The following is a 19,978-nucleotide window of genomic DNA, read 5'->3' on the forward strand; positions in this document are numbered from 1 at the left end:
TATTTAAAACATTTCACATTCTCCAGTTGTTTTTGGTCTATCTTTATTGTGACTGGGGTTGGTTGCCTCGAAATTTTCATTACTTTTGTTTTCTCCACATTCATTTCCATGCCATAGCACCTTTCAATTTTAATTAGTCTATCAATCATGCCCTGTAGCACAATTTCTTCCTTAGCCATTAACACAAGGTCAACTGCATATTTCACAGCTTGAATAATTTGCCCTCCTAATTTGAAGTCTCCGAGCCCATCCAGAGCTTCCTTGGTAAGGCATTCGCTGTACAAGTTGCACGTACTCAAAAAATTCCTTTGGCTGAACTGATCCTAAGGTTTGACAGCTGTGATGATCAAAATTATAATTAGTGTGAAAACTTACATCTTAGAAAATCTTTATCTTCATGAATTTTATTTAGCAAGAAACTTGCGTATTTGATTCTCCTGAGAGAGTTAGTGACTTTGATTTTGTACACTAATTTAATCTGATGTGTGGCAGATTCTTTCAGACACCGCACTCCCTACATCATGACTTTGTGGGATGTTGTTTCTGGTAGCATGGCGAGACAACCACATAAATTTCTGTAACAGATATTTATGATGAGCAGGCAAGCAGAGTGTATGGTAAGAGGTGAGGTATTGTAGGGCCCTGTAAAGGGCCATAACCCTGAGGAAGGGTGCGCCAGATGAATGCTGGCGAACCTCCCGCTGCAGTGGGGTGGCTCGTGCTAGAACATTGATCTTCCTTGTGTCAGCAGCCAGGTGATTGAGAATTGGCTGTAGGGCGGTAAGCACTGGCAGTAGACTTCCCAATGGGTCTAGGTGACTGCTAGCAGAGTCGGCTGAAGGTTTGGCTGCTAGGACTCTCGCTGTTGCTCTGTTCACTTCAGATGACCTGTCTTGAGGTAAAAGTAACTCTGACTGACTGACTAGTGAGTCGGAGGTCCGCACCTTTATTTGCTGTCACTAGCGACGTCCAACCCAATGGGTGTTGGAGCTGCCAGGATGGGCTAGCATTGTGGTAGACACCCACAACTTCTTGGTTGCTACCTGTATCTCTCCCACCCTACATTCTACCCTATATCCATGTATACCATCCTCTACCATATTAATTTATTTTTCATATTCCTTCCTAGTTTCTTATAGAGTTCCTGATAATATTTCAACTACTCATTTCCCAATTATTACTTAAACTATTTTTTTTTGTCTTGATTCTTCTGGATTTTCTGTAAAGTCATCCATACCCCTCATGACTGATCGCACCTAAAACTGTCTTCCAGCATTTTATCCCAAGCCTCATTTTTTGTATTTATCACTACACCCAGTCGTTCAGAGAACTCTTCATATGTGGGTTTATATTTTTTCTTTATTTTTTCACACATGCTTCTGGTCCTGCTTTGTGTACTTTTGATATAAAACAATCACTAGTCTAACACACACTGAGAAATCCCTTCATTTGTTACATAAGCTTTAGCACTATTGATAGCCCCTGCTTTCTTTCATATTTTTTTCAAACCTTGCATATTACTGAAGAAAACACTATGCCCGCATTTAATGCCACCTGCCACAATAAACCATCTCTGTTATATAGTCTGCTATACTTCGCACATTCACATCAAAATATTATCAGTACTCAGAGAACAAACACAATAACACTGAAATAAGCCACTGCTCACTTGTTTGTGACTGACTACATAACTTATGCACATGCATCCTATTAACGCTTGACAATTTGTGGCTGTGGGAACCCAAAGATGCACAAAGAGAGTGATCTTACAAAACTTTTATACTCGTATGTACAGGCAGAGACATTTTATTACTTTGCTTTGTACAGTATGATTATGTTCACTACACAGAAAATTCTGGTTATGTTGCCAGGCATTGAAATGGAGTCTAGTAGGAGCAAATTTTTTATGAATATGGAGTGAGGATTGAGAGAACTAACGAGGCAGCAAGGCCTGTCTAAGGAAGACACTGGAAATCACAAGAGATGGCATCTGGGTATGAGGAACCCTTAAAGGGAATAAACCTCTGAGGAAGAGGAGGACACGAAGGATATTTTGATGACTGATGCGTATGTGTATATATGTATATATGCTGCATGACCACACTCAGAGTTTTGATATTATAAATGCAGGTGTGGATATTTTATGTTTTCTTACATGAAAAATTTTTAATAAATATATGTTGGATTTGAGGTTTGCAAAGTGGTAATTATCAATAATATGGTCTGAGTTGTAACAATGTGCAGTTTGGATGGAACCTGACATTTCGCTTCCATCTTCTGGGCCAAAAATTAAGCCAATCGCAAAAGCAGCAAACGCAGACTGCAAGCTGAGCTCGAGCTCAAGCTCAGGTTGTGGGGCAACACACCCTAGAAGACTACTCTTCGAATCATATTTCAGCTGTGATATTAACGTTACTAGTAACCAGTGTGATGTGCTGATGGCAATTTACCAGTTTTATAATGCTGATTGCAACACAACTGGATAGCTGAATACTCACGTTCAATCTTGAGCACGATTATACGTTCCAGCATATTGCTAATCGTAGGACTCAACTGGAATGCACGACATGTGTATTCCCCTTTGTCTTCCAGTGTCACATTGTTAATATATAGGCCATCTGCAACCACTTTGTATTTAGGGCCTGTAACATTAATTACATTTTAAATTTCTTGTATGAAGTTACAATAACTTTTTGTGGTGTACGTTCTGATACAGACTGCTGTTGTTCAGCTGGTGGAAAGATCTTGTGTCTAACCCACCATGCAATAATAATGAACCTCTTTCCCAGGTACAGTGATTTTTGTTCCTTATAATGAGCCTAATAAAGAACACCAATAGGTGTTATGAAATCTGTTCCACATTCTTGCCTATATATATGGCTGTTGAAGTGATGTGTAAGTATTTAGGCTGAAATTGGGGTGTAACTCAAACCCTCATTCTGCCTTTTTAATAAATAATTTGGATGCCTTTCCTTTTCTAAAGCTCTGGTTGCTATAAACTGTGATATTGATAGGCAAGCAACCATATTCCAGGAAAATAATTGGTATTTTCATAGAACTGTACATGTTTATAATTGTTTTCAAATGATTTCTAGGCATGTACTTCTTTTTAATTTTATTTGATGAAAACTTTGCTTATCAACAATATGATTTATATGTAAATGAAAAACTTGAATGTGGGAATGTTTTTCTAATAAAATATTTGAAATGAATAACTGAAAATTGGTAACTAATAGAGAAAGCTAGTTCCTAAAGCATGTTGAACATCACTTTGTCTTGTACTGCTATTGTTCACCATCGGAAGCCATTATAATGCACATGAGACTGCAAAAATTACCCTTTACAGCACAATCATTCTAATATGCATCATCTGCTTTAACACTAAAAAGATTTTGCCAACAGATTGCAGTTATGTGTATGAAATGATTCTCACAACAAACAGAGGTTATTTCCATATACAGCATTAACCAGTTTGCCTTTACAATCGAGTGATGTTTCTGCTGGGGTAGAAACAGAATTTTTAAATATTATTTAGGATATTTAACCATCTTCCTATAAATATAAAATCGTTATCATATAAAATTGAATTGTTTAAACCAGCATTAAAGAGATATCTTTGTTCGTGGTCATTTTATTCATTAGAGGAGTATTTTAATCAAAATAATTTGTAAATACTGATTGGATGTAAATGGGATTAACTGTATGTTATATTTTTTAATTATGTTTATTACTTAGTATTATGTGATGTTGTTTTATGATTAATGTTTAATGATTGTGATGAATGAACTTGGAGTAGTAAGAAGTAAAAGGTTGTATTTCTAACAGTGTATGAATCTATGTTGTTGTGATATGGCTTGATTTAATGTTACACCATGTATCTTTTTATGTTTTGTATGAGATTGTATAAGTTTGACTAGCTCTATGTCCTATGGGTGCTAAAGCCCCTGTACAGGATTTGTGGAGTTATTTAATAACAATAAACAATAAACGGATAAAGAATGAAATGAAATGCAGGGCTTACCTTCTGGTACTTTTCCATTTACGGTCCACTTAATAATTGGCTCAGGGTCACCCTCTGCATCACAACGCACAACCACACTTTGGTACAAGGATGCAGTTTGCCGGGTTACAGTGTCCACAAACTTGATAGGTTCTGATTTCACAAACAGGAGAAGAAGAACAAATTCTGTCAGATAAAAATAAGTTCTTTTCTTAGGATAAAGATAAAGCTATTCCTGTAACAGGTCAGGCAGGCCCATAGGGTTGTGAGACGTTGAGGCGCCAACATTTTCTGGACAATTGGCTCACAGATGGTGGTGAGATTGTCAGTCTTATGCACCAGCCACCCTTCACCCCCAGGAAGATTCCTGGTACTCATCTCTGTTGGAGGCTGAGTTGACCCCAAGGCAATATTAAATTCATATAATTAAGATTTGAGGTTCTTACAGCAGTGAAGACTGATACTGTAGTCTTCTGGTTCATAACACTGTGTAGTCTGGTAGGTGGTTAGCAATATTCCAAAATAAATATGCTACTTCTATCTTAGCATAGCCTACATGCTAGACCATATGGCATCATAACCCAGAGAACCAGGATACAGATCAGGAAATGAACACTGATTATGGATGCCACTGTTTATTATTTGTTCTAGGTTTTCTGGGAATTCAATTTATGGTTATATTGCAAGAAGGTGAAAGTACAAAAATAGGAAGGCCAGGGTAATCAAATTAATAAAGTTACTGATTTTCTGCATATTATTCATCATCCTGCTTTTTTATTTAAAACAATGTTTTGGAGACTTCACTCTGCCTCCATCTACAGGTAAAAAGCCTATTGAACTGATAGAACTGGTCCCTATATCTGGACCATATCCATCAGAACGGGAATACGGACTAGCGCCATAGATTGTGCCCAACTGAATAAACTGTTTACCTGAGGAAGGAGGCAGAGTGGAGTCTATGAAATGTTGTTTTAAATAAAAAAAATAGGATCATGGATAATGTACATGAAGGCAATGAGTGTACTGATATACCATCATCACAAACTTTTACATCATAATATAATTAATTCATAATTTTAATTAATTTGTCATAAACTTGACTTAGAGTGCAATAAGGGAATAAGGGAAAAGTTATGTAATAGTGTTGGCCCTTATGGCACATGCAAAGTGGGGACACACACGCAGCAGATTCTGTTGCCCTCACCGATAGAAATGTGACAGTGATGGTGGTCAAATGGACCTGCAGCTTAACCTGAACCCTGACCCATGGAGGGGTTCATAGCCTTCATGTTTGTGAAGTTCTGACTTTGAAGGAGGTGAAGTTATCAATCTGTGAGCAGGAAAATCCACACACAGATCTGAGCGGGAACTAGACTCACAACCTTCTGAAGGAGACACAGGAACTTACTTCTACTCCACCAGTTTTCCTTCATCATAAGCTATTTATTTTGCAAGAAGTCTTTTAAGGTACAGTACTCTTCCTATAGAATGGCAAGCCAATGAAATACAGATTTTAATTTGTGCATGTTCAGGTGATCAATGTCATGAACCAGAATTCTCACTATTAAATTCTGAACACAGACTCTCAGACTCCAACTCATCAAGGAGTCTACAGCACACCTCAAGGTGATCTGTAGGACCCAAGAGACCTGTTCAGGGAATGGGGCATACGACAAGAGGATGGATGGTTGGGGTTTGATTCCCAGTAGTTACAACATTCTTTCTTTTTCCCTCAACATGACCCAAGTCCAGCCAGGCTCCTACACAATGCAGATCAGTAGCTCTGTCACATGCTCCTGCAATTCCTCCACAATAGGTTGCTTGGTGTCAGAGACAGACGTACACAGGGCGTTCAGAGCACAGCTGGCATAGCTTAGTTTTCTGACACACATATTTCCAGCCCAACAATTTCTTTTCTTCTTGTGACGGAAAGAATGCCTGAGATGTTTCATTTCAATGCAGTGTATTTGGCTATTATAAGGTAGGTGCACACAAATGTGAAGGCAGCCACGGAAAGATGCTCCCTGGATGGTGGAGAGGACGGGGCTCAAGCCTTCCAACCTTCTGCCTGCTCTTTTGTGTCTGCTTGTCACCCACCAGCATATTCCAACAAGCCAAAAGCGCAGGTCGCTAGCAAAAGTTATCATTGTCAACATTCAACAAGTATTATGTTTTTGGACATTATCCATCAACTTGTCTAATTATTAAAAAAAACCGTCCTGTTTCTTTTTCAAAAGACAACGTTTTGGAGACTGGATTCTGTCCCTGTGCTCAGGTGGAACCTACTCAGTTGGGTCCAAGGGACAGAGATAGCCCCCCCCCTCCAGACAAGACATTCAAGCGAGCAGAGTGGCCAGTGACTGCAGGGGAATATAGGAAAGTAAGCTGGAGGAGGACCGATCCATGGGATATCTTTCCTTTGATTCAGTACAGTCTGAGGAAACTTACTCATGACTGTTAGCCTGAAGCTGGCCTGGACCTCCTTGCTGTCCACCACTGCCTTGCAGGTGTAGATTCCTTTGTCCTGGGTGTCTATATTCTCAAACACGAGCGCTATTCCAGGGTGTGCTCCATTAGCCTCTATGTGTATTCTGCAAATGGAAAATTGTGCTGCTTGCATTTAAACATTTACCAGGATGAGTGTGGTGTTTGAGGAAGCCCTTAGCATTCCACATGTGTAAACCTGAACGTTTTTAGTCCACAGATATACTTGGGAACGGTGTGAGACTGGCAGAGACTGATTGACGTAGGATGGGATGTTTTGAAACACGAAATGAAGAAAACTGGTACGGTCCTCATCTTATAAAAATGACACACAGAGGTGCATTCTTTCCAATCTGAGCATTACAAATCAAACTTAAAATTGTTTTACTTAGAGGAACTATAACACAGTAATCTTTTTGCCACTTGACGAATTTTTATAACACTGATTTGTCTCCACAGCAAAGATAATCCACGTGGGACTGGCTACGGACATGGCTGTGCATTGGAAGTGAACAGTATGTCACACTTGATAGTTCTATATCTCACTGAGTGTTCACTTCACTTTGGCGGATTGTACATCCAACATAGTTTATGTGGTAATATAAATTTCCTGTCAGTTTCTTTCTCATCCTGAACACAACAGAGAACACACAAGGATATTATGAAATTTACTCCGTACTTTTGACAATATCCACGGCAGTTATGGGCTGTTCAAGCGATGTGCAGATATTGAGGGCAGAGTTCTTGGATGAGATTCCAATAATCATTCAATATATATATATATATATATATAAAGAGTGTTCCAGGAGGAAAGGTCAATATTCTGGGAGGTCATAGTATCGGCCATTCAAGGCAAGAAAGCGTATATGTACATGTGTGCTATTCCTAACGGTTTCCGAGATAGAGCTATTTCACTGCAGAGTTCACTGTACACTGTACAGGTGAGCAACTGTATTATACTACAAAGACAAAACAACTCTGTCCAGTGTGACTATTGAAGTTTTTACCGAAACATGTAAGGGTGCTAAGTTTTCAGGTGGTAAAAACTTCAATAGTCACACTGGACGGAGTTGTTTTGTCTTTGTAATTGTTAGTGTGACGGACAAGAATGAAACAAATAAAAAAATGTATTATACTATGTAAACTGTACCAACTTTGTCACTTGAACAATAAATACCGGTATTAGAAGCAGTACGTAATGTCTCTTTCTTATCAACAGTTCTGGAACTGTACAGTGAAATAGCTGTATCTCGGAAACCGTTCAGAACAAGACTCATGTATATATACACTTTTTGCTGTGACCTGCCAGAATATTGACCTTTCCTCCTGGGACATTCTGTATATAAATTAATTTCTTGGCATGACAACGCAACAGACTGGTGTGCACGTACTGGGTAGGTGGTCTGTTCTAATTTGTACTGGGACACCGACGATCCTGATGGAGATTTTTATGGTTTTCTCAGTCCTTCCAGGAACATGATGGGATAATGCTTCGATCAAATCACAACTGCTCCCGTCCAAATACTTTCCAATCCATGATTTATTACAAACAGGAGTGCTATTTTTTCATTAAAGTTTTACTTAATATGCCGAGAGTTTATGAAATCAATGTGCATATATAACGTTTAATAAACTTGGATCCATATAAGATGGAACGTGGGTGGTGCGATTATGTTGAAGAAACAGTCATGAAAATCAGTGGTCATCTGGCTATGGGGCCGCAAGTGGGCCTCAGGAACTTACGAGTATTAACTGACTCAGTAGCTGTATGTAGTCCTTCTTAAAAAACTAGCAGTAGCTCAGTTGCTCAAGGAATTCCCGCATTTCATGCAACTTGAATGTTCGCTAAGTATCCACAAGAGCGCAGCACCGCCCATCAGGAAGTAACAACGTCTAGACATACCTGCCCTTGGTCGCAGTAACTTCCGTTGAATTTCTCATCCATTTCATGCGAACTCCCCGCGGGCCTGTACATGAGACGAAATGTGAGCTCGACACGTATTTTTCGACGTCTGAATGAGAAGGCGTCAGTTTGACGTCAGCACTCCCCGTCTTCTGGCTGACAACGCCACCTGCAACACAGAATCAACGTGAGGAAGGCTTAACTGTGCACACTGCTGCTTTCTCTGGGGAGCAGTTCCTTGCAAACTGACTGCTTAGCGATTTGGCAAGGGACATTGCTGCAGTAATATTGTGCTTAATAACAGGCGCGTCACGCAGAAGGAATTATAAATGGAAAACATTCAAACAATTCACATTCAACACTATAGTCTTCAGTGACGGATATTCATCCATACTACCCAGAAGTCATAACTACAGAGCTTGTACTAAATGAAAAAGAAACACCCATCAGTATTTTATATTTAACGGTTCACTGTCATAGGGATTGTAATACCGCATAAACGACTTCATATACGCCTGAAAGTCGCATTGCAATGGACAAAACACTGCATCGAAAGAACTGAACAAACTTGTTTTCAAAGTATTTTGAAGGATCAGTAAATTATTACGCGCATAGCTATGGACGGGACTCGAACACATGGCTCTCCCGCTGCTGCCGCTGCGTGGGTCACGTGCAGGTATGTTACGGTACATATACCAAAGTGTCTGTGTACGTTCAAGTGAAGTATCACCGATCTTCTAGCATCTCTGGGAAAACCTGTTACTGATTCCAGAATTCTGGAGTTCGTGGAGACCTGAGGAAAATATGTATTCCACATTGCAAACGTCCCTTCCAGTTACTGAGTTCAACATGAAATGCAACATGTAAACATATCATCAGGATTCTTATTTTGCCTGGGATTAGGAATAGCTGAGAAACTATCAGATTTCCTAACAAAAATCTCGATCCGTTGCACTACCTAAGACTTACGTGAATACTAATCCTGTAAATTGTAATCTGTTTAATATGAAAACATCATAAATACGCCTTCATACATTCGGATCATTGCTATCCGAGATGAGTAAAGAAGTATTTACGTATTTTCCATTAATCCTTTAGAGCCCCGTGGTTATAACATTGCGTACTCATATTCTGCCCACAGAGTGCATCTGTGTGTTCCGCATGGTTCTCACAGTAAACAGCGACTGTTTCCCCAAACAGCATTAACCGGTTGGGCTGTGTAGCGGAGACGTAACGTGTTTCCCGTGAGATATGAACTGGATTCTTATATATAATTTAGAAGAAATCAGGTTGGAAAAGTCTCGAAAGTGAAACAGTAGAATATGGTTATGAGTCCCGCGGGACTGGGGCCCGGGTATGACTGCACTGGCGAAGACCAGCAGGAATTGTAAACGACAGACCCGTCCTCTAGTCAGAGAGGGCGTCCCATACCAACAAGCCCTCAACAGTCTGACAGCAATAAAAACCTTCTCGGAAGCTCCAGATGGGTGCTTGACACCAAGAGAGAGTGGCCGACTGACCGTTGGTCATAACGCAACTTTGACTTTGACTTCAATTAGTCACTACAAAAGGCAGAATTTCCAATAACACGCTGTATGTACGATACGTACACTTGACGAAAAGCCAAGCATATTCATAGGAAACAGACCCATCTTCTCGTCAGAGAGGATGTTACATAAGGACTATGACCACAAGAGTTCAGCTGAAAAATATCTCTGGCCGTGATCCTCAAGTGCCTTGACGCCAAGTCTAAATTACTGGCGGTTAACCGTCAGTCATAAAGTGAGTCTGACTTTGATTTTGAGTTGTTGAGAGATGAAGTTGTGAGAACTGAGAAGCTGGTAGCCGAGACACAGGGACAGTTCGGAATCCCAGAGAAAGAGGAGCGTCCGACGTTGAAAGCCGCTACCAAGCAACGGCTAATGAAGACTGAGAAGATTTTGTTTGTGTTGTAGGTACAGAGATATTTGAAATGTGTAACTCAGTGAGTCTGCCGCGGCTATTTGTAGTTGTTACCCCGTCTATATTCACACTCATCATGTGAAAATATGAACAGCAATGATCTGCTAACTGTTTTAGTTACGAAAGAAATTTGTAACCTCTGTCCGCAGCAGATGCCGGTTTGTTGCCAACATAGGACAACCAAAACGAGGGCTATAAATCAGTCATGTCTCTCCGCGCAACGCTGGTTCAGTTTAAGACAGCAAGCCATACATCAGCGTCCTGGCTGTCACAGCCTGACAGCAGGCAAACCGCCCGGCATGTCCCCTGCATGTCTGTAACCCGTGCAGAACCTTCGTCACTTCACAAGTGACATTCGGTGGGCAAATTGAAATCTAATATACTTAAAAGTATTAAAGCAGTTCTCCTTCAGAATATTGCATTTTAGGGTTCCCAGTGCGCAGTCGCAGTCCTACTGCTTTGTATTTCAAGCAAGAACAAGGTGGCCTACCTAGAAGGAGTATTAAGTCAGTCTAGTGAGTCAGCCTTACCTGCTGCTCTGGTAACATTGGACTCGCGGTTTTCACAACTTCAGACTTTTAATCCCAGTGTTTATTGTATGTACCACTTCGTTAACAACAGAAATTTCTACATCATGCACTTGTGAGCCTGTTTCGGGTGGCTCTCGCAATGAACAATGATTACTTCCGTATGCTGCGTTAACCGGCTGGACTTCGTAACCTCTTGTGTGAGACAGGAACTAATTCTTAAATACTGTCATGTGGTAGAGTGATTATAAGAAGGATTTATTGAACTGTTACAGGTCTGCGACTATAAGTAACTATAACCGTTTCACTAATTCACACACTTTAAAGTTCACTAGAGCAGACCCTTAAGTCCTCTAATTCTGCTGTGACTTCACTAGCCGTTGCTGGATAGTGGCTTCCAAAGGCGGATGTTCCCATTCCTCTGATTCCAGAACTGTCCCCGTGCCTCAGCTACAGAAACTCTCGACTAACTCCACTCCACTGACTGACAATTCCTCACTAACTTTCCTGCTTAAAACATCTCGGCACGGACTGCGTAGAAAACACCGCTTGCCATAATTTTGATATCCAATTGTTGCCGTGGAAACATGATTGTTTACGAAGCCGCTACTCAGTAACGGCTGTACCTGCTGGCTTCACAGTCTTTGCCTTGAGCAAATATACCAGAATATTATTTAAATGAACTATGCATTTCAAGATGTTAGCATCATTTTCTAGCAAAAGTAAAAGGTTTTAGGTGATTGTCAGATGTGAAAGAAGCTTCACCGTGTCTTAAAAACGGAAGACGGAGGAGTCACGCTACAGGCAACTTAGTTAGTAGAATGTTCAGATGCTCCAAACAAAAGCTGGAGAATTCCAGACCTCTGTGCGGTGTCAATGCATGACGCATCGGTCTCAGGGCAGTCAAAATGCAATGGAAGATCTGGCAACGTCAGAAGTTTGGTAGCTATTTCAGCCTCTAAACTGCGACACTCTTTGTAACTAGCCAGCATACAGACCGTAGGTGAGATTGCAGCAGGCAGTTACCCCACATCATAATTACTACCACAGTGGAACAACGAAGCAACACACATACAGACATGTAGCAGTCACAGGGCCTTAAATAAGTCTTATAAGTTATAAATATCTTAATCTCTATTTCAATTATAATTTTAATTTTTATCTTCTAAATGACAAATTTTAACGGCATGTTTTAAACTAAATGTGAACTACATTTAATAAAGTGTATTTTGTAGCATACATATCTATACAAACACAGTATGAAATCATTTTGATTAATAATGCAATTCTTGTATTCTTATACTGGAGTTTAGAACCACGAAACGCTACGCTACAGAGACCTAAATCAGTTATGAACAGAAAAGTATTCCAAGTGCAGCAGTAACTGAGTTCCTTGGTTTAACTATTGATGATGTTTCATCTTGGTAACAGCATATAAATCTGATGATCAGTAGACTAACTTCTACATGTTATGTGCTGCGCAACATTAAATATATAGTAACCTTTCCAACACTAAGGCTAATCTACTTTGCCTATGTTCACTCTGTCATGAGTTATGGCATAATTTTCTGGGGTAACTCCTCTCATGCCAAGAAAGTGTTTGTCTTACAAAAGAAAATCATTAGAATCATAACAAACACTAAACCTAGGGATTCTTGTAGGAATATCTTCAAGCAATTGGAAATAATGACATTATATTCACTATATATATATATTCATTACTTCTCTTCATAATAAATAACAAACATATATTCAATTCCAATAATGAGATTCACGAATATGTAATTTGAACCCATGATGACTTACATGTTCCTGCTGTGAAAACAGCAAAATTTAATAATGGAACATACATAACAGGCATCAGAGTGTACAATCACCTCCCTCAGTCAATAAAGACCTTAGCCAATCATGTTAAAAGTTTTAAATCTACACTGAAGAGGTTCTTATGTCAACATTCTTTTTACTCAATGAATGAGTATTATCAGTATACTGAAGACAAGGATATATAGTCCATCTGCTATTTAAATTGTTAATTTAATTTCCATTCTGTATAAGAATTATTTTTAACAGCTAATACTAAATACAAGGTATTAATAATAGTATTTCATGAATTGTATATTTTAGACTGCTATCAAATTGTATATATTATGATTTAGTTTTTACAGCACGATTCTGACAATGATAACTGTTTACCTGCATTGGTTATTGCAGTACATATAGTAATCTGACATGTTCTACATCCTAGCCACATTGTGACCAGAGAGGATTCATGGAATTTTAAAATAAATGAATGAATGAATGAACGCCTGAAGATGACCCAAGAAAAGGAAGTGAAACATGTAGCGTTACCACCAACAGCTAATAAAACAAATATTGACAAAATAGTGTCTATTTGTCTCTTTCTTAACTATTGTTATGTAGACTGTCCCATTATATATGTTTCTTCTGACAGTTGTGTTGCCCTCATCAATACAGATCGTGCAGCGGCCATATTGTTTCCAAATTTTCCACAGAAATACTGCAACAGAATAAGCGTACCTTCGGAAAACTTACAGTGAGATTACAGTCACCACGGTCAGTGGCGCCACACTCATACTGAAGTAAATCTTTCCATGTAACAGGCCGTGGAGGCCCACAGGGTTGTGAGACGTCGAGGCTCCCACATTTTCTAGACAATCGGCTCACAGATGGAGGTGAGGTTGTCAGCCTTACGCGCCAGACAAACTACACAAATACATTTTTAAATGTCGAATCCTGCTTACGTGTAGGAATCGAACAAATGTTAACATGCCATCACCGTCGTCACAGCTACACGCTCCGGCCAACTGCATGCCAAATTCAGGCGGGCACATGCCGAAACGCTTACTGCAGGTGTGAACTCCACTGAAGGAAGGGTTAAAGCATCTCCCCTACAAGCTGACTACACGCTGCACAGCGAGCGGTTCGCTCTGCGTGCACCCGTCTTCAAGCGAGCCCAAATGTCCATGTCCAGACTGCGCTGACCTTGCAAACTAATCTAAATCCGACCAGGAAGAGCTGTACGTGGTTCGCAGTTATCTGCAAATAAGCAGTAACAGTTCACATGCACATCCTGCCTATTCAGTTACATTAGTGTAGCTTAAACCCAAGCCAATTAGAACATAGAAAACTATAATTTTGCCTGTGGTTCTGTATGGGTGTGAAACTTGGTCTCTGACATTAAGGGAGGAACATACACTGAGAGTGTTTGAGGAGAATATTTGGCCCGAAGAGAGATGAAGTGACAGGAGGTTGGAGAAAACTGCACAATGAGGAGCTTCATAACTTGTACTCTTTGCGAAGTGTAATTAGAATGATGAAGTCAAGGAGGATGAGATGGGCAGGGCGTGTAACATGAATGGAGGAATGCATATAATAAATTAGGGGGAAAGCCAGAAGGAAAGAGACCACAGGGGAGACCAATATAGGTGGGTGGACAATATTCAAATGGATCTTAGAGAGATAGGGCGGGATGGTATGGATTGGATAGATCTAGCTAAGGATAGGGACCAATGGAGGGCTCTTGTGAACACGGTAATGTATCCTAGGGTTCCATAAACTGCTGAGAAGTTCTCGAGTAGCTGAGTGACTGACAGTTTCTCATGAGAGGCTCAGCCCCATGAGGGATGGCGCCTCAATATCCGTACTTACACGTCTCAAAATAATAATATTCTTTGCGCGATAGTTAAGCAACCTCTTCTGAAAATGGAAGAAACAAACACAAGAAGCATATAGGAATGCCGATTGGATGGGCGAACAAACGGGATGGCAAATGGACAGAGGAGAAAGAAGGAACATGTTTGGCAATAGCAGCGTCTGCCAGGCATCATCTCAAACATAGGAAGGAAGATTAATAGCCCTGAACCTCCATAATTCGCCGTAGATGCCAGCAAGAATTTTGAAGGGTCTCCACTACAGACAGATTAGGAATCAGAACTTCATATCAGCTCCTGAGTGTATCAGGGCCTTCGTAATGCTTTTATAAGCCTATGACTTCCGTGCCACTGATGCACCAATAAGCAGCAAACATGCGTCAGTCACTTTCGTGCAACAACTGAAATGTCGCGGTTCCAGCTGCACTCACTGCAGCCCCTTGAAGGAGACTTCTGTGTGTACATACTCCACGAATTTTAAGTTCTGTATCAAGAAACTGGACTTTACAGAAGAACAGTACGCATTGAGCGGTTCCGTTATCTAGAGCAGTCGTTCTCAAGGGGGGCCATGCCGTATTTCGGAGCAGCCACAAGCAAAAGTCGGAAAAACCGGGGGCCATGGAAAATGTTCAGTCGGCCAAGAAAATTTTACTTCTAAAATAAAATTATTAATACTATAAGAGGAAATAAAAATGCCAAATGACCAGTACATATTGTCACGTGTTATGCCGGTCTTGGATCTAGCGAATTTATTGCCCACTCCTATGTACATAGTTCAGAATTTCATTGTCCCAGTTACTTCCAGACTTCCAGTCACGAATGACTGAACAGTTTTTGTTTCAGTGTATCGTATCGATTACATGAGTAATGATAGTATCTTTATGCAGATATGTGCTTTAGTTTCGACGTAGCATTCGAGATCATGCAGGACTGGAAAGGAATACCGAGCCAAAGCAGGAGCACTGAATAGCAGAGAAGCTTATAAAACGAGTGAATAGACGCTTGTAGTTCAGAAGAGAAAAATTCCCTGGTATGTACGTCCCTTGAAATGTTGCCATGTATGCAGTGGCTGTAATAGCAATTATGAGACATTAATACGTTCTGATGGTCAGTCGTGCACATAATTTCAAGTGGTTCAAATTCCCACTACATAACAATTTCCCAGACATAAATACATGGCTTCGCTTCGCAGCCATCTTTGTAATCTTCTTTTCTAGCATGAAATCCTCCCGTTCAGTGCTCTCCAACGTGCTGCCATCTCTGTGTCGTGCGCACCCTTGCATAAACTTATCCATGACGTAATGCCATTTCCAAAGCAACACGAATTTTCTTTCCGTAAGGCAACACGAAGCTTCAAGTGGATGTTAGGCTCCTTCAAATCGGTTGCAACGCCGGGTCTCCCTGACAGGAAACATGCCAACGTAAAGTGCCAACAGAAACTATTTCAGGGGACGGACAATACCAGCTGACGCCACAAAACTTTATACAATCCTATAAACTGGTAAAGAAAAGGTAAAACTATCCCCTTAAGAGGCCGTGGTGGTCCATAGGGTTATGAGACATCAAGGCTCCCACAGTTTCTAGACAATCGGCTCACAGATGACGCTGAGGTTGTCAGTCTTACGCGTCGACCGGCCACTCTTTGCCACCAGGAAGATTCCTGGTGTTCATTTCTGTTAGAGGCTGAGTCAACCTCAGGGCCATAGTGCGGCTGGAAGGATTAAGTCACCTCAAAAGGCCAACGACCTCGTCGGAAATCAAACCCGGACCTTCGGGCTTGTAGAATAGTTCCTCAACCAATTACGCTACCTCGTGCCCCTAATAGGTTTATATCTTCCAAAAGTTAGATCTTCTGACAAAAATTTTGTACACATTTCTGATCCCACCCATCCGTGCTACATGCCTTGCCCACCTCCTTCTCATTGACCTGGTCACCCTCATTACGTTTGGTGAATAGAAATTAATATGACATTTTCTCTGTGGTGCTCACGGTAACGCGACTGCAAGTGGCTGCAGGTGTGCAAGACACGCCTAACGTTTCTGTTCCAATACACACTCTTCACTCCCATCCCTTGACGTGATAAGCCTTCATTACTGGTTTATTAACTCTGCTGCAGCTAGTCTGCGAGCCTCAGCGAAAGACGCAATTTGATTCTATTTCCCGATATTTAATTAAAGCAACTCCTCAAACCATTTTGAAAAAGTAATTACTTTATCAGCATTGCCCTTAGCATGAAAAAGGAGATTCGCAAGACCGCCGGTGGTGGGTTGCAGCTACTGGTCCCGAAGCGGTGAACAGACACGGACCACAAAGACAACACTGTCACATAGAGTTTTGTGACTACAGACGGGATTTGGATTGGTGATCGGATTTATTGAACACTTACAGATCCGTGACTACAAATAATTGCGACACTCTCACTTGAGCAACATCCTCCAAAGATCACCATAACTACAGCACACATAAAGTCTTCTCAGTCTTCCGTAGCCGTTGCTCGGAAGCGGGTTTCAACAGCGGACGTTCCCTTCCTCTGGATTCCTGAACTCTCGCCGGCTTTAGCTACCCGCTTCTAGCAGCAACAGCTCACAGTTGACGTTCCTCCACGTCATTCATGAACTTCATGAACTTCATGAACTTTATGAACTTCATGAACCACTCCGCTCGCAGGCTGGAGGCCATCGCACACCAAAATCCTGCTCTTCTAACTGACTACAGCTCCCAACTTGTCCTATTTATAACATTTCGGTACGGATCGTGTAGAAACCACAGTCAATTTTTGTATTTTAATTCTTGCCTAGAGGACCACGCAGAAAACACCGTTCCTTTGTTGCTATATACAATTGTTGCGTAGCGGACCGCGTAGAAATCACAATTCCTCTGTTGTTTGCGGGCCGCTGTCTAGCAACGGCTGCTGTACACTCACCTATCTCGCAGTCGCTGCCTAGCAACGGATCTGCATGCCACGATATGAATCCAGCTTTTTCAATGTTCAGATATCGTTAGTAATACAAAGATCCATTCATTTTCAGAGGTCAGTTGCCAAGTAAGAAAATAATGTCTCACGTGACCTAACATTGACGCTTAAAACCGTTAGATAAGACCAACCGGCTAATGCTGTTTATTGCGAAAAGCATACGAAACACACCAATGCATTCTGTGGACACAATTAGCGTAATTAGTATGTTAAAGCAGGTAATCACTCCGATGTAACCCACGCAGCCCTCGAGTGTCCAAGCGTCCGGTTCTTGTCAGCACACTTCTGGTTCCTCATTTCTCTGCTTTCCAATTCATCGAGCCTTGAAATTGTTTTGGTAGACCGGACGCCACAATTTCGCAACTTTTGTACCACACCACAAAATTCTGGCTTATAAACAAAGAGAGCGCTGGACTGTAATCAGGATGGGCGTAGGAGCAGAGGGAGATTAAGAACTGAGGAGGAAATTCTACAAGAGCAAAGTGGAATGGAGTTACGTGGTATAAAGGGCCGCGCCATAGCTCAAGCGGTTAGTTGCTGGCTTCCCACCGCGGTGGCCCGGGTTTGATCCCTCGTCTGGTAAAGTGGGATTTGTGGTGGACAAAGTGGCGCTCGGGCAGGTTTCTCCGAGTACTTCGGTTTCCCTTGCCAATCTTCATTCCACCAATTGCTCTACAATCACCCTCACCTATCATCTGGGGCTTGTACAATAGGCCAGAAGTGGCCGCAGTAGAAGGGACTTAGTCCCACCCCACTAGCAATAAAAAAATACGTGGTATAAATATGAGGTTGTGCGGTGAGTCCGTTAGGACAGCGATATTCTGTGGACGCCCTACGCTCATTGTAGCGGGACAGCAACAAAGATGGCGACGATAATTAAAACAGAGAACTGATATATAACAGCGCCTTTGCTGCCGCACTCAGGACACACTTTCGCCAATGTTGAAGGATACTGTAGCATACAGACCCGTTGCTAGGCAACGACATCGAGACAAACGAGATAAGCAGTCAGTTGCTAGACAGCCACCAACGCGCCAATGGACTGGCTGAGTAGCGATCTCGTGGGAACGCCGATAAAAACGAACTCAACAATGGTACAGCAACAGAGGAACGGTGTTTTCTGTGCGGTTCGTGCCGAGATGTTATAACTTTGGGGCAATCAGTCAGTTGGAAGAGTGCTCAGCTGAAAGTTAGGCTATGAAGAGAAGCCAGTGATATTTGGATTGTGTGATTCCTTGATACTGTTACAATTACTTGTAGTTACGAGTTGTGTAAGTGGTCAATAAAACCCATATCCAATCCAAACTCTATCTATTAATCACACATACATGACGTTACCTATCTTCGAAATACGTTGGATTTGTGGTCCTTACAGCGGTGACTATGATAACTACTATATACTGGGATGTGACGCCGTAGTGTCCGATAGAAGTTCATCAATTTTGGAGACAGACACTGCCTCCATCTTCAGGGTTCAAGAGTTAACAAAGTAAGTATGATTGCTGGGTGCTTCTTGCTGGTTGATTTACTAATTCTTTTACCGTGAAGATGGATGCAATGCATTCATTCAAATCGATGATGAATTTCTACTTGACCACACGGCGTCATATCCCAAAATACAGTAGGTCAACTTTTTTAAATATCCTGTCTCTCCATATTTCTCGATTTGACCTTCAGTCGGTTCTTTCAAAAATTATTCGTCACACTTACACGCACACCCTGACTCCTGCGTGCCACTTCCTCGGTTCCCGCTTACTTCTTCTGCAGCTTCGAATTACCCCGACTCTGAAAATGGGAGCAGAGAAGCAACGTGACCTCCCACGAATCTGCTCCCCAAACTTCTAACCCTAATACCAGACGGATTTCCCAAAAGGAGGCGTTCATTATTTCTTTTGTTTCACACATAAAATGAGACTATATCAGACTTCCTTTGTTCTCGCAGTATTTCTATGCTGATGGTGTTGGCCCAAAGAATTTTAATGACGGAATTTACACTGACAGCTTTCTTAAATATTTACATTTAATGACCTCTCCGCTAAGGATCCACGTTTCACTGTTCTAGAATAGGAGGCTGACTTCCGTAATAAAGTTCATTTGTCCGCTATGAAGGAAGATTATACCCCTAGAGAGTTAATTTTGTTATATTATGTTACGTCAGATTTAAAGAGAATGCCCTGCCCCTCCCTCTCCTCTCACGCTCTTCAGGAGGGGTCCCATTACCCCCCCCTTCCCCGACATTTCCCAACGCCATAATTAAGAACTTCTGACGGCAAGTAATGGAAAACACTAATTGGGATATTCATGGCCCCGTGCAAGCTGCATAAACGCCTTCCTTCAAGACGAGTTATATCACGGATCTGAGATTCCTTACTCCCAAGAGTACGGGGGCGCCGTGTAGTCTGGTGAAAATTTACGGACAATCAAGAAGAACGCACTGCGACCATTTTGAGGGTTTA

The 19,978-nt window shown here is 41.3% G+C and overlaps 1 protein-coding gene across 1 annotated transcript in view; it reads right to left on the bottom strand.

Annotated features, from left to right (window-relative positions):
• The window catches only part of LOC111862673 (opioid-binding protein/cell adhesion molecule), a 357,285-nt gene that overhangs the window by 8,540 nt on the left and 328,767 nt on the right, over window positions 1-19,978 (bottom strand). Inside the window, exons 2-5 of the mRNA XM_023848228.2 lie at window positions 8,388-8,556; window positions 6,449-6,591; window positions 4,022-4,153; window positions 2,499-2,642 (exon numbers count right to left, since the gene is read on the bottom strand). Coding sequence (XP_023703996.1) covers window positions 2,499-2,642; window positions 4,022-4,153; window positions 6,449-6,591; window positions 8,388-8,556 — 588 coding nt within the window. The remainder of the gene's footprint in view (window positions 1-2,498; window positions 2,643-4,021; window positions 4,154-6,448; window positions 6,592-8,387; window positions 8,557-19,978) is intronic.

Source organism: Cryptotermes secundus, unplaced genomic scaffold (assembly GCF_002891405.2).
Source record: "Cryptotermes secundus unplaced genomic scaffold, Csec_1.0 scaffold5, whole genome shotgun sequence".
NCBI lineage: Eukaryota > Metazoa > Arthropoda > Insecta > Blattodea > Kalotermitidae > Cryptotermes > Cryptotermes secundus.